This window comes from Polypterus senegalus, chromosome 4 (genome assembly GCF_016835505.1).
Source record: "Polypterus senegalus isolate Bchr_013 chromosome 4, ASM1683550v1, whole genome shotgun sequence".
Taxonomy (NCBI): Eukaryota; Metazoa; Chordata; class Cladistia; order Polypteriformes; family Polypteridae; genus Polypterus; species Polypterus senegalus.
In genome coordinates, this window is record NC_053157.1 from 89,213,969 (window position 1) to 89,239,951 (window position 25,983).

General features: G+C 38.5%; 1 protein-coding gene and 1 non-coding gene across 5 annotated transcripts in view; one reads left to right on the top strand and one right to left on the bottom strand.

The window, feature by feature from the left end:
• Window positions 1–2,651: 2,651 nt before the first annotated feature.
• Window positions 2,652–25,983, bottom strand: part of helt (helt bHLH transcription factor) — a 49,516-nt gene continuing 26,184 nt past the window's right edge. Inside the window, exons 2-3 of one of the 4 annotated variants that reach the window (XM_039751005.1) lie at window positions 6,968–7,574; window positions 2,652–3,251 (exon numbers count right to left, since the gene is read on the bottom strand). In XM_039751005.1, coding sequence (XP_039606939.1) covers window positions 2,764–3,251; window positions 6,968–7,028 — 549 coding nt within the window. In that variant the 5' untranslated portion in view covers window positions 7,029–7,574 and the 3' untranslated portion in view covers window positions 2,652–2,763. Of the gene's footprint in view, window positions 3,252–4,034; window positions 4,075–4,716; window positions 5,026–5,292; window positions 5,384–6,967; window positions 7,575–25,983 lie in introns of those variants that run through there. The other 3 variants (XM_039751007.1, XR_005633352.1, XR_005633351.1) reach the window with 3 other exon arrangements.
• Window positions 24,789–24,945, top strand: LOC120529172. Its single transcript, XR_005633683.1, has one exon. It is a non-coding gene; the product is annotated as a U1 spliceosomal RNA (small nuclear RNA).

Genomic DNA, 25,983 nt, shown 5'->3' on the forward strand with positions numbered 1-25,983 from the left:
ATAGCTGGTACAATACATAGGTGCTGATACAACACTGTAACCTTTTAGGTTTTAATCATGCCCATGAAAAAAATGCAAATTACGAACGTACAAAAATCTAATATTCTTCCATAAGCTTGTTTTTCCTGAAGGAGAAGCATGTCTATTAAACATTATAAAAAAGCAACATAAAGATCAAGTACCGTTGAAGAAAACCACCAGTTTCGTGGTCCTTTAGGAGTTTGCGCATTCTCCCATTGTCTCTATGGGCTTTTCTGAGAATACACCAGTTCCTCTCTCACAGCCCAAAAGCCTTACAGTGGGGAAGGTAAACTGAGAACTCTAAACTGGCTCTGTGCGTGTGTGTGTGTGTAACCCTGACATGGATTTAAAGGGACAATGTAAAGAATAACCGAGAGAATATCGGGATTAAAAGGTATATCTTTTGGTACAAGTCACTAAACATTAGACCAGAAGTTCTCAGATCAAGTCCTGCACCAAACGTGTCTGCAGGTTTTTGTGCCAACCAGTTTCATAATCAGTGAGTCACTTTGCCTTTAACTGCTCTATTTGTTTAATTAGCTGCCCTTTTCCTTCTCTTGTACTTAGAAAAGTGCAGTACTTATAAAAATGAGATGCATAGTTATAAAAATAAAACAAAAAATGTATTTTTTCTATCTTTCAGTGCTTAACCTCGCTTTTTCGTTTTCTTTTCATTCACTCCTTGTTGCCGACTGCTGATAAATAACAATGCGCTGTCGTCCGTAAATGGGCAACCAATTCCCAATTATATAATTAACCAGAATATTAGAAAAGAGCACAACCAATGGTCTCTTTGGTTGAGGCTTTGAGGACTTAAGCTCCTAAACACCTATATGATTTTTTGTCTATTCACTCTAAAAATGACACTTTATGGTTCTTTTATGACTTGCATGATTCTTCTTAGAACTATTGGTTGACCAAGTGTCGTTTCATTCTGGGAAGGTCTATTTGAATATATAAATTTGGTTTATTATTGCTTTCGAAATCTTTGCAATATGTAGGGAAAAAATAAAATATTTAATGTATGGTGGGAAACAGGACACTAACAGATTCCTCGGCTTATCCTGTGTTATTATATGCAGAAAGAGTGCTTTTAAAATCAAGACCTATTAGTACTTCACAAATCTGTTACTGTCTGTTCATGGCGATTTACGGTATGGAGACTGTTACAGATCTAAATGATAAATAAGTTTTTTTCTGGAACCTTCATGTGGATGGAACCACTCTGGCACCTCCGTTTTTAAGATATGATAAAATGTGTCTATAGCCCCTGGCCATTTTTATAGCTGATAGTGTAACCCCGCTCTTCATTTTAATATACGTTTAAAAATGCGCAGGAATGTCCATGAGGGAGCTACGACCCTGATACCTGGAAATCCCCTAAACAAAAAAATTTAAAACTATAAGAGGGAACTTTTTTATCTTTCACATTTTTGTTCCATTCTGTAAATATTTAGTATATACATTTAGTAATGTCTGGATTGATACAAAAATCAAACATACAAGCCTGGATCTACTGGCTTGCTTAATTAAGGTCTGAATCCAAGCAGGTTGGCATGAAACGCTCAACCCAAAGGGGGCTCCCAGGACTAATCTCGACGACCACTGCATTAGACAATTTTAACAATAATTCGTAGATTACCAATTTTCTTGAGCAGCAGCATCTCAGAATTAATATTTAATGTTTGTTTTTAAATTCTGGTTTTATCTGCACCAAAGATTTCTTTATGGCTGTTTTCCTAACAGCATGGTAAATAAAGCAGAACTCAAAAACAAAACATGTAAAGGATGTTTGCTTGCTGAAATGTCAAAAAAGAGACTTTAAAGACATTTATGTTTCAATGATTTAGCCTTCCTCAGGCGTGTTATGCCTTTCGTTATAGTCTTTAATTTACCAATAATACAATTAAAGTCGAGCTAACATAATCACGCATGCCTGAAGAGCACGAATAAGCACTATTAACAAAACTCATCTGCATTCTTAAAAGTAAAGGTGCAAAAGTGGTTCTTCAAAGCGATGCCATAGGACAACCATTTTGGTTGCCTAACGAACCATCAACATGAAGGTTCCAAAAGTAACTTATTTATTAGATCAATAACAGGCGTAGCCAAGGTGAGATGACAACAGATTTGTGAAATATCAATAAGATACTGATTTTAAACGGATTCTCGCTGCATACAATAGCACAAGTTAAGTTCGTGTTTTTTTGGTCTATCAGTATTTTTTCGTCCATATATTAGGAACCTTTTCAATGCCCGGACAATTTAATTTGCAAAGAACCCCTCACAGACTGAAATGGTTCCTTGATAAGCAGTGATTCTTGAAGGAGCTGCGCAGCCCAGTAAAATGCCCTTACAGAAACAATTCTTTTAAGAGTTTTCAATTGTGTGACAGTGCAGTAGGTACTGTACATTACTATCATATTGAGAGAAAATTCTACACAGGGGATCTCATACATAAACTTTGAGTGTAATATTAACACACACACTGGATTGCATGTGCTGCTCATTGACGTAATTGCATCTTCTTACAATATTTCTTACCTTTTGGTAAACTACAACAGACCAATTCCAAACTAGATATGTCCTGAGGACTAGAGAAAATAAGACGCCACGTGACGTTGGAACTTTTTAATTTAAGCAGAATTTACTTTAATTTTTAAACGCACTATTTTACATTGTCCTTAGCCAAGAGAGAGAACCTAAGTGGGTGCTCATAAATATGGCCGAAGTCCAAGCTGATCACATGGCAGCGTGCTGCGCACTGTGCAGGCTGAATGCGGGACCATGCGAATGTCCCAGCAGGTTCAAGTAGTGCTGCTCGAGCCCCTGGACCGGTGACAACCAGGTCCCAGTCTGCTGCTGTTGCTGCTGCACCTGTGGCACGACTGCATTTGGTAAGTACGCAAGAGCCGGGCTCCTGGTAGTGTTGTGCCAAGAGAAATGTCCGTGGCTTTGTGGAAAAATTGAGTCACTGGCGCTGTGCGTCTGAAAGTCCGAAGTGGAGTGGAGCTGGCACATGTACTCGGTGGGATCCGGCAGGGCAGCGAGGGAGCTGAACAATGGTTCCGTTACAAAGTGCGACTTTGACTGCAGGAAAGCCAGGATGCGGGCGTACTTGGTGTCCTTCGTCTCCATCCTCTCCACCGTGGTTAAGTAGTGTACCAGGTTTTTCATGCATTCATGATAGCCGTAGTGAAAATAATTGGCAAATTCTGCCAAGAGCTCTCCTGCAAGCAAATGGAGTAAAAAAGGATGCAATTAGAGTAAATCAGACGTCTGCACACAAGCCTAATATCAGTACTTTCAGATTTACACCACATTTAACACTCATTCATTTTCCGTTGTCTCCGAGTGTCGCAGCCTATCCGGTCGCTAAAAACATAAACCTAATCGGACACTTAACTAATTTATATGCCTTTGTAATGTGGGTGAATTGAGTAAACCTAATGACAGACTTCCTAGACAGAGCGCCCTTGGAGATATGATGCCGAAGTGCTGAAATCTTTCAAACATCCATCCATTTTCTGAACCTGATTTATCCTGGGCGGGGTCACTGGAAATATGGAGTCTACCGCAGCAAGCATAGGACGCAAGGCAGAGGACATTCCCTGGACATGGCGCGAGTCCATCGCAGGACGTCTTTTAAACATAACTACTTATTACCTGAGCTTGTTGATTCGCATTTGCAATGTAATAAAAGTAATTGAAATTAACAGTATTTCATGTTGTTTTGGTTTTTCGTGATATAGCGCCTTTTACAAAGAACACCGTCCAATACATTTTTTAAAAAAATCCTTAAGCTAATCACAATCTCTTTGGAATTATCTGGCTTTACAATTAGTTTTAACAGTCGGGAAACACCTGTAAAATTTTATGAGTCTTTTTTTTTTTTTTTTTTTGTTGATCATCCTAAATCTACAGCTTTTCGCAATTCCGATTCTGTACTGTATAGAGTGGACCAGATCTAATTATGCAATTTTCATTACGCTATAACATATTAAGTTCATTACATAGAAAATCACCCGAAAAATCCCGGACCATCGAGAAGTGTGCGAACTGACGACATGAAGAATCATCTTCGCGCCGAACTGGAATCGAACCTGCATAAATCAAAGTCATCCAGATGATCTGGATCTGCATAATTAGATCTGGACCACCCTGTATAATGACGATCGGATACCTAATATCACATGCCGTGGACCCCTTAAGGATCATTGGCTTAACTGTTTTAATTGTGAGTTATTGTGGATTTTTAAGTCCTTCTAAGCGCGTCTCAATTCCCCAATTTGTCCAATAGACTATTGATGCTTTATATGTCTTTGTATCTTTCGTTTGACAGTTTCTGTTTTAATTTTATTAGTTTTATGTTTTGGCTTGCATGTAAAGCGCAGTAGACTGGTACTTGGGCGGAAAGGCCTTAAATGGCAGGGGTAACTGGTGCCTTTCCTCGTTCTCGTCATTGGATGCTTTTACAAAAACGTCATGTAGCAGACTTGAGCGCTACGGCCTTACAGCACCAGTGAATTCGAATAACACTGAAGAGTTACAACGTTCTCGCCGTGTTTCTTTAGGGTTCACTGCGTCACTTAACATCATAAAGATAAGCATGCTGAATTACTTGACACCTCAGTATATTGACGTTTTGCTTGAGTATGCTCTGCATTATGATATCATTCCGTGTAAGGCTTGTACCATTTGCCTTACAGTGTTGAGGTCCTGCGAAGGTCGTGTGTGACATTTTCCAGGCTGAATATAGTTAAGGCTGATTAAACTCCGGGAGGCAAAGTAGCGTAGTGGTTAGCGCTGCTTCTCCCCAGCCGTAGCGTCTGCTTGCCAATCCAGTAGTCTAGTCTTTGCGGAGTTTCCTCAGGGCACTCCCACATCCTAAAAGACAGGCATTTTATATAACTGGTTAGTCCGATGTGTGTTTGTGAGTGAATTAAACTTCGCCAGGTGTATGCTTTCCGGTTACGGAACAAAAGGGGGAAGGATCAATTTGAATATTGTAGTTTTTAGTGATTGTCTGCATTATCTGCAACCCTACCAGTATAAACAAAAGGAGTAAAAGTGTGTTTTTATATCTAAGTGTGTCTATTTGTCTCTCTCTCTATATATAAATATATATGAGAGAGAGAGAAGTTAGGAGCACGCGCTGATACAGTGCATTGCCGCACCCACCTGAGTGCATGGGAAGTTCAAAAAGTTATCGCAATTTTTTGACCTCTACTGTATTTATTAAGAATTTCAGAAACAAATTGCGTTACTCACATCGTTTGAGATGCAGTTTTCCCAGCATCGTACCAACTTTTTAATGGCCGATTACTACTCCTCCTGTCTTCACCATATCCAATTGCGGAAGCTTTTTGATCGTCCCTCGTATATATATATATATAAACTCGTGTGTATATATACACATATATATATGTATACAAGCGTGTGTGTCTGTGTTTATATAATAAGAATGAAAATGTAAAAGCATCAACATCAGCCAGTTTCGCGTACTTATTTATGTACAGTATGAATTGCTTCCTGAATCCCAATCACCGAATACAAAGAGTGGCGTCTTCAAATGCGCAAACAACTGGAATTTCTGCAGTCCCGCTTAGTAACGGAACCTATGCTTGTCGTAGGCCACACTTTACTCTTGAGAAGTGTTATTTTGGCTTCAGAGAAGGGTAAACTAAATATACAAAGAATGATTAGGAGTTGGGGACAGACATGGTCTGTTGCACTGCGCGCCCTCAGGTACACAGAGAAACTGCCCCGACGTTAGAGTTAATAAATGTACGGTCTTTGAGGGAACATTCGCATAAACGGGGGAACCTTCGTGAGTGTACACCCTCACCTCGTGATTTTTCACCTTTTTCGCATAGCAGTTCCCTTTGAAGATTTGCGAAGACTGCGCAGGCGTCATCCGAGTCAATTTAGAGATTTGTTGGATCATTTCCGTGTACCGTGTACATCCTCACCCTGAATAGAAGTATCTCATTCCACTACACCCTTTTTAAAAACGTTAATACTAAGACATTTCAGTAAGTTGTGAAGAAAACTGATCCATCATTCATTCTGAGAAGTCTCTTTTAGAATTAAAGGACAGAGACGACCTGCTTCAAGTTCCTACAAGCCTGGAAATTTGCTCCCGTAGGCTGGAAACCCTGGTTTAACTGTGTTGAAATGCACACACCATGCACTATTACTTTTCAAGGCACAGTACAGTTTCGATTTGCAAAATTCGGAAACTAATGGCATTCGATTAATGAACACGTACAATATGAATTGTAATGTCTTGTGTGTCTGATGAGCAGAGAATGATGTAAGAGAGATCGATGGTGTTTGCCTAAAAAGCATGTAAAAAAGGTATTGCCTGCAGGCACTGTTATTAAAAAGATATAATATCTTTCAAACCTGTATGGTTATTAAATTACGAACCTAATAATATTACCACAATGACCAACGTGCCTGGTTCGATTGTTGGTTCTCTTACAGCCTGCGTGTAATTTGAACGTTGTCCCCGAGCGCGCATTAGTTTTCAGAGGATACTCCGGTGTTCTCCAAATAACTGGCAATTTGGATTAAAGTGAGTGAGGCTGTCCGCATTTTGAAGTTGGGCCTGCCGCCACTCCATTTGAATCTGCACTGGAGAAAGTAGGTGCACACAATGGATAGACAGAAACGATGTAACATACATAAAGTAACATTGTGAATTAGAGTTCGCCGCGTCAGCACTGGGCGTAAGGCAGGAATTGGGCGGAGACTAGGCAGCAGTCCAACGCAGTGGATGAGAGAAGAGTGTGTTAAAAATTTTAAATTCCACATTGTTATTGTTTCAGTTATATTAACGAATATATTAGTAATCTCAGCTTTATATTTTACTGAAATAAAGCAATTCTGAAGACAGTCAATATACAGTATACCAAAATGAGAAAAGTGAATCTTTGCTTACCTTTCTCTCTGCCCCGTGGAAAATCCGAAGAATGCAATGCTCTGAGATACTGAACTGTCATCTCCAGGATTTCAGCTTTCTCCAGTTTGCCGGAGCTCTACACAGCAAACGCACAAGAACACAAACACGTAAAGGGGGGCTAAGTGGGTCATCAAGAAAAGTTAATTCTTTTCAAAAGACATAACACACTTTAATATCAAGTTTTTGTTCTGGTATTTTCTGTCAGTGTGATGTATGTTCATATTTAAAATGTGTTTACTGAGCTCACTCAATTCTTTGGGACATACAAAAACACTAAAGCACAGCGAAGCATAACATGCGCACTTCTCGGCGAGTGTAGTAACATTCAATTAAATCCTGAAGTATTCTCCTTTTAAAAATATGAGGAAAAACCACGATGTGTAAAAAGGAGCGTTTGAAGCAGAAGACAATACATACGGTTAGGTGGAATCAAGATGCCCTATTTGGCAGTTTGAAAATAAGGAAAAGAACACCTCCTCACCTGTTTTGCCAGGGCCATGGGCACGGTTTTGCCAAGCTCATTTAAGCATCGGTTAATGCGGTCTCTTCTCCTTTTCTCAATTACCTTATGAGAAACTGGAGTCTTCTGTGAGATACAATAAAATTGCAAAAAAAAAAAAAAGATTAAATCAGAGGCGACTTGGCAATTTATAATTATGGATATTATATTTCACCTGTAAATATGAAAATTAACAGTTCAACGTAATTGCATTGCCAGGCTGCTATGGAAATTGTATTTATTTACATATTTATTTTGCTATTCTGCTCATAGCCGTAAGGATCTGTGCCATTCAAATGATGGTCATGCGCTACGCAGATCCGCTTGGCTAGGGCGCAACCCAAGACAGGAAAGAAGCTTCGTCTAGACGAGTCGTGATCTTTGAAACGGATTCTGTTTGAAAACTGTCTAGCAGTAGAACTCAATTCAGCAATACATTTATATACATACTTTGAATATTAATATACACACAAGAGGTTGACAACATTCTAAAATTGTACAGTCAAATAAGAGCAAAACGAATAGTTTGGAGAAGTTGTAACCAAGTGGTTTAAAGAATGCCTTTCGGGAACGTTTACATATTGCACTATGTCATTTGTACGAGACTGCCAATGGGGATCAGTTGAGGTAACATGTTGTACCATCGACTTCCTTACTTTGTAAACATAATTCGAGTTCGCATCCCTGGACATTTGAACACATGCATCATTTCTTTACCTTGCGCTCCTTCATCTTGGTGGACATCATTCGGGTAGGAAGCAAGACAACTGAAATCGAGTCCGTAATGTGGGGCACCAGTGGTCTGCGAGTTTGGGTGCGCTACCCCAAAGGTGGGCAAGCTGCACTGAGGGGCTCGGCAAGAAACGAGTTTGCTTATAAAGCGATCATTTAAGGGAATCGTGCATTCATAGCAGAGATTATTCAGTGGGATTAGAGAGGAGGGCTTTGGGGATATGTGTGCGTTTAGGATCAGTTAAAGAAATGGTAAAAAAAAAAAGTGAAGCCACGGGCTAGCAGGGGGCAGAAATGCTTTGTTAATCCACGTGGCTCTTCAAAGGACACGTGATCGGCGTTAGAATATTATTTGCATAGTAACAACCCAGGCGGGAAATGTGAACTGAGCCTCGAGTCGGCCCTGATCCTTCAGAGCGCACTGTGCGCAAGAAAACAAAGCTCCGCCACAAATAAAGAAACCGTCTTTATTCCACCTCGCGTTTCTCACACGATCGCCTGTTTACAAATCTCAGCAAGCGATCTTAACTTCCATCCAAACCCTTTCGGGTTTTTAAGGCCTGTCCAGAGTCATTAAAGTAATTAAGTAAGCCTTTAATAGGCTGTTCCGCCAAGTTCAAGGGAGATCTTTTGGAGATGGAGTCCCCCCGTTTGTTCTCAGGGTTTCTCACACGACTTGGTGACACGTCCATCTTTTATGAGAGATGGCAAGCTTTTTGTTTACGTCCTTTATTTGTCCGGGACCTCGGCAGGTGTGGGATTGGGGCTGGCACACGAGCTTCGCCTTCCTCCAAGCCAGCGGCTCCAGCAGTCTTTGGCACACGAGGGTTACCCACCACTGGATTCTTTCTGGAGAGGCTCAATTTGTAGCCTATTATCCTATAAGAAAATGTCTATTGAAATGAATGAATAGTTGCATCGGCCTAAATTTTAATAATGCTGGGAAAGAAAGAGAGAAATAAAGAGGAATGCAGCTGCTCTTAACGTGCATTATTCGCTGTCACCTGCGAGAGGAGTAGCCTGGAGACCTCTATTCATTTGCCTAATTTTGGTCAACTTAACAAACTTTGGGAGAAATTATTCTGGCATTGTTAAGAATGGTAAAGCTTTCTGATCGAATTAACAGCATGTTGTGATCCGGTAAATGTCATTAGAAAGAATGAAACAATCGCGTTTAAAGGGGTCTGGGTAATGCGCCAAGTGGAGACGCCAAAGCGCAAACATCACAAAGGGAGCAAGTAAATGCCACAGGGGACTTTTGTACCCTCACATTGCTCAAGTTTTCACAACAAAAGGCATTATTTTATACTTGAATACATTGCATACAACAATTGCCAATGTTCTTCAAACATATTTTCACAGCAAGGTTAACAACAGGTTTATTGTGCCGGCTGCTCGCTCTGCGTCGCAAACTTGCGTCCCATGCGCCAAGAGCGGGTTTGCTCGTCTGCCTTTTTTTCACGGATACTGATTGAAGCTTTAAACTTGGGTCGTGATTTAAAATAAAGCGATCGTGTGGATGATGCGAAATAAAAGAAACTAAGAGACAGACGTGGAAGTGTCGATCTGCATGAAAGACTTTGCACCACATGAAAAGTTAAAGGGGCGAATTTCATCTCCAAAGGCACACGGAACGAGACAAAAAGCAGACTGCAAATCCCGGTACTTTGAATTGCTGTTTTAAAGGGAATAGTTTAGAGCATTATTTTTCTAATCATGTATTCTTCAGATCGCTAACAAAAACTGCACGCTTTTTTATGATGTTTGTCTGAACGTATGATTTTTAAGTACTGGCCGTTGCAATGTGCTTTATCAAAGCTGTTGGTTGCGTCTGACAATGCGCTTTCGCATAGGATTTGTTTAAATTGAACTTTCACATAACCGTAGACATTTTAAGGCGATTTCCTTTAATAAAGTTAAAATAATAATGATAAAATACAATAAAAAAACTAGGGAATTGTAAAGAAAGCTTATTTCACTTGCTTGCTTCAAAATAAATTGATTGGGTAAGTACTTTATCTTGAGCTGAATTGATTAAGTACAAACATATATTACAATAACGGCGATAGTCCATAAAATAGCGATATTTCTTATTGGTTAAAATATGTTAAAATTGTAGCGTGGTTGGCAATGTTAATTTATTATGTTTTAAGTTTTTCTTTTACTTTCTCAAACATAAGACAATCGAGTTTTGCTACTGAATGGCGCCAGTACAGACACAGCTTAATTAATGTACGTCTCTTCTCGCTACTAATTTTAAACATTTGATTTAATTATTCTTATCTTATGTGACAACCACACCTCATGTTATCCATCGATTTTTTTTTAAGATTTCAAAGGAATTATACCATATTTGAGGAAGACTTCAGTTTCATGTTCAGCAGGAGGGTGCAAGCACACCAGGGTCAGTGTGATCCGATTCATAAAACGGACAGAGAAGACTTAAAGCAGCTGTTTTTCATTTTATTTGCATATTTAATATGACGAAATACTACGTTCTGACACAATTTAATAACTTAGTACACTCTTAAAATAAAGGTGCTAGAGTGGCTCTTCAGAGCGATGACATTCCCAAAAGACCCATCTACATGAAGGTTCCAGAAGGAACCTTTTATTTATTTATTTAGATCCGTTACATAAATAGTCATGAACAGATGGTAACAGATTTGTGAAATACCACTGGGTTCCTGATTTTAAAAGGACTCTTGCTACATGCAATAACACTGGCTAAGTACAGGTTTTCTTAATCTGTTAGTGTACCGATAGGTAGTCTACCATAAAGTAACAATTTCAGTTTTTTTCTACGTCTTGGGAAGGTTTTACAAGTACAAAGAACAACTTCATATTCAAAGAACCCTTCTCAGCATGAAATGGTGCTTTGTCAAGCAATGAAGCAATAAGGAACCATAAAGTGCCATTGAAGAACCCGTTTTTTTAAGAATGTTGGACTATGACATACGGCCTGAGAATTCACCTGACAAGCAGATAGATAGATAGATAGATAGATAGATAGATAGATAGATAGATAGATAGATAGATAGATAGATAGATAGATAGATAGATAGATAGATAGATAGATAGATAGATAGATAGATAGATAGAGAGTGGTACTTGAAAGTTTGTGAACTCTTTAGAATTTTCTATATTTCTGCATAAATATGAACTAAAACATCATACGATTTTCACTCAAGTCTTAAAAGTAGATAAAGAGAAACCAGTTAAACAAATGAGACAAAAATATTATACTTGGTCATTTATTTATTGAGGAAAATGATCGAATATTACATATTTGTGAGTGGCAAAAGTATGTGAGCCTCTAGGATTAGCAGTTAGTTTTTAAGGTTATATTAGAGTCAGGTGTTTTCAATCAATGGGATGATAATCAGGTGTGAGCAGACACCCTGTGTTATTTAAAGAACAGGGATCTATCAAAGTCTGCTCTTCACAACACGTTTGTGGAAGTGTATCATGGCACGAACAAAGGAGATTTCTGAGGACCTCAAAAAAAGAATTGTTGATGCTCATCAGGCTGGAAAAGACTACAAAATCATCTCTAAAGAGTTTGGACTCCACCAATCCACAGTCAGACAGATTGTGTACAAATGGAGGAAATTCAAGACCATTGTTACCCTCCCCAGGAGTGGTCGACCAACAAAGATCACTCCAAGAGCAAGGCGTGTAATAGTTGGCGAGGTCACAAAGGACCCCAGGGTAACTTCTAAGCAACTGAAGGCCTCTCTCACACTGGCTAATGTTCATGTTCATGAGTCCACCATCAGGACAACACTGAACAACAATGGTGTGCATGGCAGGGTTGCAAGGAGAAAGCCACTGCTCTCCAAAAAAAATTGCTGCTCGTCTGCAGTTTGCTAAAGATCATGTGGACAAACCAGAAGGCTATTGGAATATTGTTTTTTGGATGGATGAGACCAAAATAGAACTTCCTGGTTTAAATGAAAAGCGTTATGTTTGGAGAAAGGAAAACACTGCATTCCCGCATAATAACCTTATCCCATCTGTGAAACATGGTGGTGGTAGTATCATAGTTTGGGCCTGTTTTGCTGCATCTGGGCCAGGACGGCTTGCCTTCATTGAGGGAACAATGAATTCTGAATTATATCAGAGAATTCTAAAGGAAAATGTCAGGACATCTGTCCATGAACTGAATCTCAAGAGAAGGTGGGTCATGCAGCAAGACACCGACCCAAAGCACACAAGTCGTTCTACCAAAGAATGGTTAAAGAAGAATAAAGTTAATGTTTTGGAATGGCCAAGTCAAAGTCCTGACCTTAATCCAATCTAAATGTTGTGGAAGGACCTGAAGCGAGCAGTTAATGTAAGGAAATCCACCGACATCCCAGAGTTGAAGCTGTTCTGTACGGAGGAATGGGCTAAAATTCCTCCAAGCTGGTGTGCAGGAATGATCAAAAGTTACCGGAAATGTTTAGCTGCAGTTATTGCTGTAAAGGGAGGTCACACCAGATACTGAAATCAAAGGTTCACATACTTTTGCTACTCACAAATATGTAATATTCGATCATTTTCCTTAATAAATAAATGACCAAGTATAATATTTTTGTCTTATTTGTTTAACTGGTTTTTCTTTATCTACTTTTAGGACTTGAATGAAAATCTGATGATGTTTCAGGTCATTTTTATGCAGAAATACACAAAATTCTAAAGGGTTCACAAACATTCAAGCTTCACTGTAGATAGATAGATACAGTAGATAGATAACTTTTCATATAATCAATAAAGAAATATGATTATTGTTATTATTATTTTTGGTAGTATTAATAACAACAACAATAATTATTATAATTGATGCAATCAATTTAGGACTTGCCTTTCTTGGCAATTGACTTTTGGGCTTCCTAACTAACAAACATCAGAAAATGTGAATTCATAGCATCACATCCTCCAACACAGCCTCTCCACAGGGTAGTGTGGTCAGTCCTCTTCTATACTCCTTGTTAGGGGTGAACAAGCACAACTCTAACTCCATGATTAAATTTGCTGATGGCAGCATTAGGCCTGTTATATCACCAGGCTGAGACAGTCAACTGGCAAGTCTATCTCTTGAATATCTGTAAACCAAGGAGCTGTTCAAAAGCCTCAGAAAGCAGAAGGCAGAACACACTAACATTTACATTAGAGAAAATACTGTTGAGGGGGTTAACAGCTTTAAATTTCATGCGATGTGGGCACAACACATTATTGTCAAGAAGAGTCACTAGCACCTCTACTTCTTTGGGCTTCTAATCAAAGCTCAAATTTCTCCATCAGTTCTCACAAACATCCACAGGGGCGCAGTGGAGGCAAGCTTCACTGCCTTCATTACATCCTGGTGTGGCACTTGAATGGTGCAAGAACATAAATCAATGCAGATTATGGTGAAGATGACATAGAATGTTAAAAGTATCCAGCTGCTTTCTGTTCAGAACATATACAACACCACCTGCCTTAGAAAGGCAAAGAGTAAAATGGAAAACGTCAGCCATCCTGCACAGCTGACTTTTCCCATTCCTCCTTTCTGCCAAATGGTATAGGACCATAGACACTCACACTGGCAGATTCAGGGATAGTTTAAATACACAGACCATAAGGTTACTAGACAGCCAGCCATGGTAACAAATATTTTAACATAAATATGATGTATTTTTAGTAGCAAAAATAAAAGCAAATACATATTGTTCTGTAGAGACATGCAGGTTATAAGAATTTCATTGTACTATGTAAACATGACAAGAATCATGAGCTTGAACTTGAATAGAACATGTTTGCTTCTTCTGTGTATAGAATGCACTGCAATGGTCTTATTCGGATCATTGAAGAAGTTTGTTGAAATAGGGGAAGTCATTTCATTTTTGAACTATTTCTCCTAATGGTAGAGTATGGAGAGAAACATTTCCAGTTTCAGTACTTGCCCTTAAAGTGCAGAGTATCTATTTGATTGTTAACTGTGCTGGAGATTTTCTTAAGGTTTATTCCAGAAAGTTTCAGTTATTCTTCATGAGCTCACTAGCTAAGATGATTTGTGTTTGCTATTAAATAAGACATAGTTGTGTATTTTAACAGAGTCTTTTATCATGGTGCCGTTGAGCAACAATGTGTTACAATGTATGTTGGCTGGACTTTGAAGTAAGAGTTTCACTATACTTTGTGCAATTGACAATATTTCTACTTTACTATTACTACTACTTCTACAACAACCAAGCTGAAGGACTTTAGGTACACTTGAATTTTAACTTTTGTGTGGGTTAAAGATCTGCAATGCTTATATGCCTTTGATAAACAGAGATAATAAAATTTGCATTTCCAATATTTTTACTATGCAAATGTAGCAATGGCTTGATATCCCTGGCAGGTTTGATTTCTGCCTTGCACCAGATTGATACCACATAGGTTCTGGCCCCCATCAGCCTGGTATTAGAAATAAGTTGTAATGAGAAAATGGAATGATATACAGTAAATATGTTACATTAGTTGATGATACTAATATGTGGTGGGTATAGCTGCTGTTTCACAGAGTTATTGTCCTAGGTTGGAATCTTAAACCCAGTCACTGTCTGTGTAGTATCACCCCATCTGAAAAGGTTTTCCTCATTATAACCCAAAGACACGCATTTAAGATTAACTGGCGAATACACACATGAGCCTTTTGAATGAGTGGCTTCTGATCAAATTTTGATTCCTTCCTTACCCAGTGCTGTCAGGATGGACTCTAGCCTTCATAACCCTGATCTGGATTAAGTTGATTTAAGTGCATTATTTTACAGGCACAGTGTGCAAAGATGCCACTTCACAATCCAGTATTTGGGTCCCGAGTCCTGTTGTTACTCATTGTCGTGTCTCCCACATTCTTAAAAACGAGTGGATGATCATGATATATTAATTAGCAAGTCTAAATTGGGCCTAGTGTAATACAACTGTAGAACTGGATTGACTGAGTTCAACAAAGTTCTGGATGGCTTCAGTAAATATTTTGTGCTTATCTGCCCATTTCTGTATCAGTCTCCTAAGTATAATACACTTGGTGTCTACAAAATTATTTATGGTCAAAGCAGTTGCTCAGTATGCAGGGTAAGGTTCATGCAAAAAATGTCACAGGTGAGTAAGAAATCACTCCAGTATAACAACCAATTGGTCCAGAGCAGAGCTAGAAAATAATATGAAATAAACATAAAGTAAAATCCTACTTGGAACATAAATGGGCACATAAAACTGTCCATTGAAGTCTATAGTTGGCATCCAAGAATAACCCACGTTGCTTTTTCAAGGAGAAAGGAAAGATGGTGACAACCTTTACTAAGGCATTCCTGGTAGACAACAACCATGTGTGTTTGGGCGATACCCTTTTAGAAAATGGCAGCTCTCCATCCTTCTCACATCCTAATACCTTCAAATTACATTTTAACAGCAAAAAATGGAAGATGGCACTTCACATTAACATTTTTAAAAGAAGAAGTAGGACCAGACACCAATTCACTGTATTTCAGGCTTTTTGATTCTGCCAATAGTGCAGGTACAGTCTTAATGGTGAAGCAGATGACTCACAATTACCAAATCATCAATGTCACTCCCGATACTTAACCATGCTGATTTCCAGCGCTCAGATTCATAAACAGTTGTTCCCTGTTTCTGGGTGCAATCACTTGTTTTGTCACAGAATGTACACATTAAAAACACAGGGATGTTCATTTATTTAAAAGAAGTGGAATTAAAAAAACAGATACATATTACCATTACCATATCATAAGCCAGTTTAATCCTGGTGGAGTCACAGACATATGGATATTTATTAGTCATTCATTTATTAATTTATCTTTTAATTTTTTTTTAACTAACTCATTCCAAATCACCTTCATAGTGAGGTACAACCTAACTCAACAGCAACAACCACAAGGCAGGAACCCACCTTGGTGTATTGGAATACCATAAAGTAAACAGTCAAACTTTATATTTTAACACAAATGAAATACTTGACAGTCTTAGAAATATGAAGTTATTTTCACCCCTTCATAGACAGATGAAAAATATTAATTTAAGTATATAATTATTTTCTCTAGACAGAAAAAAAAAATAAGACTAAGAGATTCATTAGCATAAAAGTCCTTCTTTGAAGTTCTGTGTCATAAAGGAATGCAAGAACATAGAAATGTCTTCAAAGAACGTAAAATGTAAAGCCACTGAAACAATTACTGACTGTGAATTGCTTCTTTATTCTACACATTTACTTGATGTTTATACAGACCTGCCATTCATTGACTCCAGAAGGTACAGTTTTTGGATGTCCACTCAGAAATTGCTGGTGTTGGTTTCCAGTAAACAAGAAAAACAAAATGTGAACCACTGTCAACACTGAGCACAGGTAGGCTATGTATAAGTTACTAGAACAATTATTTGTACATCTGAGCTTCAGAATCTATATATATATTTGACTAAGTCGTCCGACCATGGGATACGCACGACAGAGTCCCTGCCCGCCAACTCTAACCCTCCTCCCGCGTCCACTCTTGCTCTCGAGGCATGCGCACTGCCTGCTCATGTGCCCACACGCAACAACTCACCAAACACAGCCTCAGTCGCTTTCATCTCTACTACAGTCCACATGCACCTCTGAGCCACGTTGACTTTTCATTGTTCTTTTCGGTTCCGGCTGCTTTTCTATATATATAATCGACCAAGTCGCCTGACCATGGGGTACGCACGACAGAGCCCCGCCTGCCAACTCTAACCCTACTCCTGCGTCATGGGGTACGCACGACAGAGCCCCGCCCACCAACTCTAACTCTCCTCCCGCGGCCACCCTCGCTCTCGAGGCATGCGCACTGCCTGCTCATGTGCCCACCCCCAACACCTCACCAAACACATGTTTACACGCTGCATACAGCGATTCCCATCCGCGACAAACATCTTTCTTCTTAGATGGTCCTGCAGGAACAGGGAAAACCTTTGTCTACAAAACTCTGATTTACATCATCCTGCTTCCACCTCAAAACCGATCCCGCCCACACGCAGCCGTCACGGCATTTCTCAATTCCTATTTGTCCTCTTCCAAACCCCTCCCCATGCTGCCAGTGGCTCCTCTTCAAAACCGGTCCCGCCCACACGAAGCCGACATGGCATTTCTCGCCAAGTTTCTAAAGTACGCTTACAAAATACAGCAAACTCTACATGCAGCGAAAATTTACTTATCCAGCTAGATTCCATGCTCAGAACCATCAAACCCTTCGCTAAATCATACAAACACATGCATACAATCACTCCAACAGCATCTATACGAATGCTTTTAGAGGAAAACCCTAGGCAGGATTTACGACGATACAATGCCCCAATAATTCACACCAATATTGCAGCGATTTTCGTCGGAGAAGATGTTGAACCGCCTCCCGAAAGGGACATTTGCCTTGTCCCGTAGGCAACTCCTGTAAACAGATTTCCACGCTCAATATGAATTGCAATCCTATGGTTTACCCACTTTTATTCCCTTACGGAGACATTGGCTGGCACAAAGATTTACAACATGTTCCCGATAAAAGAACCACCAAGCGAAGAAGGCTTACTCAATGCCAATTTTACACATATAGATTATCAATGAGGAATACATTTAGTATTTTGCACTCCAGAAGCGAACTATTCCAACAGTACATTGTAGATGCATATGCTAGAACAGAGGGCACGCGTCTCAACTATCTCAGATTAGATCAACAAGATTTGCGCGTGGAACAATACAAAAGACTGTCAGACAGTGCGTCTGACAGTCCTTTGTATTGTTCCAAGCAAACGCTGAAAATAACAACGTACGTGTAGACGAAATGATCATATTACCATCCACATTTCCAGGACGTCCAAGATACATGCAACAAAACTATCAGGATGCCATGGCCATAGTACGCAAATTCGGACAGCCTCATTTATTTATCACTTTCACATGTAATCCTGCTTGGCCGGAAATTCTATGCACTGTCAGATACCCAAAGACCAGAGCACAGACCTGATATTGTAGTACGTGTCTTTTGGATTAAGCTGCAGGAATTACTTGGAGACATTCTACAACAACATCTTTTTGATGTTGTTATTGATTATATTTACGTAACTGAATTTCCTCATACCCACATGCTGTTTACTCTTCACAATAATTCTAACAACCAGTCTTCAGCCACAGTCAGTTGTACGTGGCTTTTTCTAGGGTTAGATCTTTCGACTCATTATCTGTCGTCACCACCAAAACACCTATTCACAACTGCGTCTTTCAAGAAGTATTTATTTCTTCTTGATTTCTGAATTCCTTTCTCACCGTTTTCCGTTTCTATTCTTACACATGCTATGGCGGGCTTCAGCTAGTACAAACATAATGCAATGCATCTCTGAGATATAGGCTTAAAAAACTTTTATCTCATTATTTTATTTCTATAAAATGGCACACAGGGTTCCTCAAAGTGAGTTTATTTCTTAGCATCTATTACTTTGAACTGTAAAGAAGAAAGTATTGGGATGTGGTTTTAATGGGTTTGTTCTTTTTAGGCATTCCTGAATATAGTTTTTTTGGTGATGTTTGCGTGTCTGTTGTCACAGAGTAAAATGGCTTTTATTGTAATCTTGGAATGCCAACCTTACTGAAACAAAAAAAAAAAACTAATAATAAAAATAGAATCATCAAGGTAAAAAAAAACACAATCTGATTAAAAGTAGACATATAGAAAGCCCAGATAACACTACACTACTTTGGTATTATAGAATATATAATAAAAAAACTATGTAGAATGCTTTCAGTTAAGATATGCATATCCTGAGAAGATGAATCACATCACACAAGGATATATAATTAGCAAGCAAAAGTCTTGCCTCCTTGTACTTCTGACCAGCATCACAATGAAGAGGTACGTTTTCATAACACATGCACGTTTAGGCGATGTGTGTTCAACACTCTAATAGCTTGATCATCATGCAGATGAAGGTACATGCAAGCTGTTAACCAGTTTTCTACTGCTCCACACTGTTGTTCTTGTCAATTAAGAAAACAGAAGGCAGAAGTACACGATTTTGAGGGTAAAGCAGAGCTAAAATGAAAGGAAAAACCTTAGCAGCTACTATTTTCTGAATTGGCATCTATCTTTATCTTTATATATAATATGCTATCGTGGCTATTGGTTTGTCTGTCCAGGATTTTAAATCACCTGTAGCTCACAAACCGTTTGAACTACTGACCTATAATTTGGTACACATATACTATGTGATGTCTACTATCTGCTTTCGGGGTGATGATTGACCTCCAAGGTTATTCCTCTTTTTATTTTTATTTTATTATAGAATCAATTCTCGGCAACGGCCAGCAAGGCAGCTGTGTGGCGCATGTGTACGGGTGCTGTTCTCATCCCTACCACCTTCGCCATCACTTCCCCTACCTCTTCATATCTTAAATCATTCTTGAGGCAGATTGAAGACTTAAGTGCCAGCTTAAGTGAAAAATTAAGGAAAACATACTAAGTAATTACAACACAAACACTGACTTAAACAGTTTGAACGAGAAAAGTTGCCGACGAAAGAAGAGAAGAAGCGAACCGCTAGGGTGGAGAAAAGAAGAGCTGCTCACGAATCAGCAAGCACATCAACCTCTGAGCAAACAAATGCTAAACTTACAGAGAAAGAGCATGAAACCTATGAATGCTCAAGTGAAATGTATTCATTGCATGTTATTGTGCAGTGCGCTGTTACTGGTTTAAGCATATTGTAGCAAGCACCAAGATGGAAGGAATGAGGAACACATTAAATAATAGTTCATTTATTATTGTATAATAATTAACAGACTCTATGAGCATAAGCTGATTACTTTTCTGTTGTTACAAGCTGTAGGAAGCACCTGTAAAGCAGAAATTACTGGGAACAACAGAAATACAAGCCTGAAACTGTTCCCCTGCAACATTCACACTGTCATTATTGCGACAGTACAAATAGTTGTCATACTCTTCAGCATCACTGATACCATAGAAAGGTTTACTACCTGTGTGAGGCTCCTATGTATATGATAAAAGTCCCCTCTCCCCTTCTCGAAGCCTCCTGGGGCTTGTCAAAGGACATCATTTCCTTCCCTGCCAGAGATGGGCTGCTGCCTTGTAAGCATCTTGTTCCACTTAGCTTGCGAACTGTTTGCATAACCAGATTGTAAAGAGTTATGTGGCAAAGATGATTTTATTTTTTTAAAAAACCCAGTCATGGGCAGTAAGTGATTTATAAAACAACATGCTTTTACAATTTACTGTCATAAATCCCCTCAATTTTGATTTTTCAGGGCTCCAAAGGTTTAATGAAAGGGACCCAGACCCCCCTGGACCTAATGTATTTTGCACCTTGTTTCCACTCATTATCAACCCCAATTTTTCACATTTTTAGTCAAAAACATAGAAAATTCATTGAAATTATAGCAGTTGATAGAGATTTGTAAAGCACCATATTTAGGAAACTGCAAAACATATAGCTGGTGAATGTTAGGCAAAAGTAGTAAGATGGTCCAGTATTTATCAGATTTTAAATGATGTTACAGACATAATATCTTTCAACAATTGATTAACTTTTCATAATATGGGTACTTGTGCTGGAAACACCTCTGTAAAGTATGATCATACAATATCTTCAAGAAAGTATGGCTATGGTTTTGCATTAAAGCAAGTCCACTGCTTACAACTGTGTCATGTTAACTTGCCTTACTTTTCCATACTCTGCTTAACTTGTCCTTCTCACTGTTGCCATACTCCTTACTACATATGTATTATTGCATTGAAGTTCTGGATTTTTTTTATTTTTGTATGATTCTCAGCATTTAAATGTATTGCTTTGTAAAGTGAACTTTTTTTAAAAGTCCCCCCATCCATTTTCAGAACCCACTTAATCCAGTTGAAGGGTGCAGTGGAGTCAATTGTCAATTTAAGACATTCTCGCATGCCTGATCTTTCATACATAAGGTTACTTTGGATTAGAAAAACTTATCCATGGTTATTCTCTACATCTTATTTTAATGGTCCATGGACATTCCTAAATATTGCACCTCAGAGTTAAAAAACATAAATCTAATTTCAAAGTGATTTCTCTTACTTCTAAAGTGTAGCATTGCTTTAGGATATTCACCTTTTCTTCAAGGATTCCATTGACTATTTGTTTTTGCTCCTTTGGGTTGACTGGTTTCCCTTTTAAGTAGCAGCAATGAATTTTGGAACAGAAGACCATTTATAAACTGAAATGTATGCCCAAAGACTGGTACTGTGGTTCACATTCAATATAGCCAACCATTCATTTTGGACTCTTAGGTTGATACGTATAAGTAATGCAGGAGTTGTTTTAATCTGCATGGACCAGTTCAACTAGAGTGTCTTCTAGAGTTATCCTGAATATTCTCCTCCTGAAATGTATTTTCACTAGGCCAGATTTATAGTTGACAATTAACATAACTGTGATATACAGTATACAGCATATAGCAGTTAGAGGTCACAATGGTTAATACTGCTGCCTTACAGCTACAGAACCTTAGATTCAGATCCCAAGAATGTTATTTATTTTCTTCCCCCAACATCTTAAATATGTCCATATTAGGTTTACCAGTGACTGAAAGCTGAACTGGCTTTACTGAATGTACCCTGAATTGATCCTTGCCTGACTTGTACCTAATAATCTCATTATAGTCTCCAGCTATCAAGACCTTGAACAAGACAAAAAGGGTATGTAGAGATCATATATGGATGTCCTTTGAACATAGGAAGAAGACCAAAGGAACACCAAGATAACATGCAATCTCCATATTCCATCATTTTTGATGGTTTGGTATATTTCAGTTTGTTTTATTATTAGAGTAGATTGTTCTATTTTAAATATGGTATCTATTTTTGTTACTTATTGTCTATTTAATCTGTACATATTTTGTTTATATTTTTTGGTGGTTATCTCTTCCTATCTTGCTTATCATTCTCTATCATCTTCTCTCTAATTCAATGTACCTTTTTAACTGGTCTGACTGAACTGGTAACTCAGTTAAGTTCTGTCTCCCAGGCAGTCATTCTTGTAGGTTGTTTTAAAATCCACATTGGCATTGCTATATGTAACATGACAAAGAAATTCCTGTCCCTGCTGAACTGTTTTGACTTGCTACAGCGTGCTAACTTTCTAATCTGCTCTGGTGGTCACATCTTAGACCTGGTCTGCACATCTGGCTTATCTGATGGCAACAATTACAGCACCAATATGGGTCTGTGTGACCACAAAGCAGTTCTTTTCACTGTCTCAATGCCTCTTCCTGCTGTTAATTGTAAATGTCAAATGATTTTCAGAAACCTTGAAAATACCCTCTGTCCAAAAGTCCCTCTGTCCTTGCTGGAAACATTTATGACGTTTTTCTATTTTCCCATATTCCATCTACATTAGATAGTCTTGTTGACCACTGTATCTCAGCCTTTTAGTCAGCACTAGATAAAATAGCTCCTGTAAAACACAAAAAGGTATCCCTGAAGTGCTCATCTCTCGGGTGTAATTTAACACTACAATCTATGAAAGCAGCTGGCCAATGCCTTGAGAGAATGTCACATTAGTCTGGCATCACTGTGAATGCCCAGCCAAAAAGGGCTTGCAGAGATGCACTAGCTGCAGCCAAAATGCATACTATGGCAGAATAATAGAGAGTGGGCATGATAACCCAAAGGTTTTATTCTCTCTGGTTAATAAATGAGTTCAACCTTCATCTGGCCCTATCACTTCTTCCACTAAAGACTGAAAAATTGCGTCACTTTTTATTTGATAAGATTGAAAACCTAAATAAATCAACTAATACTATTTCATCCTCCTTTTTATTTTTCCCTGACTACCCTCTCCATCCAGCTCCTTTTCCAAATTTTCACAAGTTTCATTTACATTTATTAATGACCTCCTTTGTAAGATGAGGCTGACTACTTGTGTACTGGACCCCATCCCCACCACACTTTTCAAACCCTGCCTTCATGCCATAATCCAGACTATTATGACAATAATAAATATATCCCTTGACAATGGCTCTGTGACAGCAACATTAAAAATGTCTGGCCTCAATGTTGATCAATCTCAACATTTTTGGCCCATCTCTCACCATTTCTGTCAAAATTTCTTGAGTGCTTTGTGCCCTCCCAACTCACAAGCTACTTAATATGCAATAATCTGATGGATCCCTTTCAGTCTTGTTTCAGAATACAGCACATCTGTGAAACTGCTGTGCTTTGGGTAAAACTAATTATTTGTTTATGGCAGGAGACTCTGGGGGAAAAAAAGCATCTTTTAGACCTTGCATCACCTTGATCATTCTACTGTCCAGAATGGAGCCCATTCTGAGTATCTCTAGCACTGCCCTCCAGTCATTTAAGTCCTATCTGACTGATAGGCAAGAGTTTGTTAGTCTTGGCAACAGCAGGTCCAGCTCAGCACCAGTCACAGGAGAACCTCTGCCCCCTGCTCTTCCATATCTACATAATTCCCCCTGGCCATATTATTTGTAGCTTTGGACTGAGTAATCATTTTTATGTGATTGATACTCAGATCTATTTCAGCGTTAAGAGTGAAAGCTCCTCAGGGTTTTCTTGGTTCACATCTTGCCTCCGTGAAATTAAAACTTGGATAGAATATAATTCTTTAAAATTAAACTGCAACAACACTGATGTCTTGCTGATTGGCACTGAAGATCATCTTAAGAACATCAGGTCCTTCTCAATCTGCGGTGGGCTGGCGCCCTGCCCGGGATTTGTTCCTGCCTTGCTCCCTGTGTTGGCTGGGATTGGCTCCAGCAGAACCCTGTGACCCTATGTTAGGATATAGCGGGTTGGATAATGGATGGATGGTCCTTCTCAATTACTGTTGGTGATGATATCATCAGACTTTCTACTGCACATTATCTCGGTGTAATTTTTTATTCCTCCCTTTGTTATTCTACCCACACAAACCATATTAAGAAACTTTATAACTTCCACATATCCCATGTTTGCTCATTCCTCTCTTATTCTGATGTTACAAAACCTGTCTGTGCTTTTATTACATCCTTCATCAACTACTGCAACTCCATACTGTCAGGTTCCCTTTCTAAACTTTTATCACAGTTCCAGTTGGTTCAAAACTCTTCTATATGATTCCTTACACAGACCTGCTCTGCCTTCACTGGATAACTGTGTCTTATAAGATTGAATATAAAATTGTATTACTAACATATAAAGCTTTAAATGACCTAGTACCGGACTTCAGTATACCCTTCTCAACCATTATATTCCTGTTCACCCACTAAGGTCTTCTGATGGTGGCAATCTTGTTGTTCCTTCACCTCTATAGTACACAGACTGTGGAGTGAAATCACTAAGTTATTGAGATCAGCTGACTCAATTCATTCTTTAAACAGCAATTTAAAATTTCCTTGTTCAGGAAGGCATACAAGTTATCCTGTCTTTCTCACCCTTCCTTCAGTTTACCCCTTCTGTCCAGGAGCTTAGAATGATTTGCATTTGTATCACAAATTATAGACAACCACTTACTACCAATCATCATGCTCAGAAGAAAACAAAGTAGATCTTTATACTGACCTGGCAGGGGAGATAACATGATCACCAAGGTGGTTCTGCCAGGGTGAGGCTCATCCATTGCACTCTGGGTGTGCTGGCACCTGCAATTTCCACAAATGATATTATTTGTTCATGTTTTTTTTATAGTCTTTTTGATATTTTGTATTTTTATTCTGGTTTATTGTCTTTTAATCTAATCCGACGCTTTGTGTTTTTCATGTATTTATATTTATTTAGTGTTTTTTTAGATATTATTTGTTTCCAATATTGTATATACCCTGTTGTTCAGTGCTCTGAACATGAAAAGAGTGATATATAATTCAAATATATCATTATTTTTATTGTTGTTGTTGCTGCTTTCAAGTTTGTAACTCTATATTACTTGTATTAATTAACATATATTTGTATTAAAATGTTTCAGTTTACAATTACAGGTCTACTCTTTAACATGAATTCTTCTGAGCTCTGTTTGAACCTGGACCAGAGCTCTTTGTGTACTGGATGGTCATTTTTTATTACCACAAAGTTTTCAACAAATTTATTAAATGTAGAAGGGCATTAAAAAAACAAAAACACTTTCTAAAATTGCATAAAAATTATTTGCCTTAAACGTCTTAAATTTGTATTAAAATTCAGGCTTTGGTCTGCTTTTGCGTAGCTTGGATCGGCATTAGATTTTCAGAATATTTGACCATCAGTGATGGAGCCATGATAGAAAATATCGTCATTTACAATTATTGTTATATATTATTTACCGACAACGTTTTACATATTTAACAGTGCTGCTATAATACACTTTTTTGTACACCTGAACCGTATTTTAATTGTTTGAGTAGTTAATAAAAACAAATGTGTTTTAACTACGTTTAAGGGTAAAAAATAAATAAAAATAGAAATAAACGCACCAGGACCAGCAATATACAATAAAAGATTATCTGTATTTGTGTAGCCTATGACAGATTTGTAGTCTGTTGCGTGTGTGATGTTTGAATATTCGTCGTATGAGGTGTAGTTTTTCCCAAATGTAGCACATCAATTCATTTTGTAAACACGCTTATCCAGAGCATGGTCGCCATTCTAGCAAACTTCATTCGCAAAGGCAGTAACAATTGACGGACAGGCTGTCCGACTTTCATCGGAGGGTGGACGCGCACACCCACACATCAGGACTAACATGCCTTTGCCATCTCGCGTCTATGTACGTACGC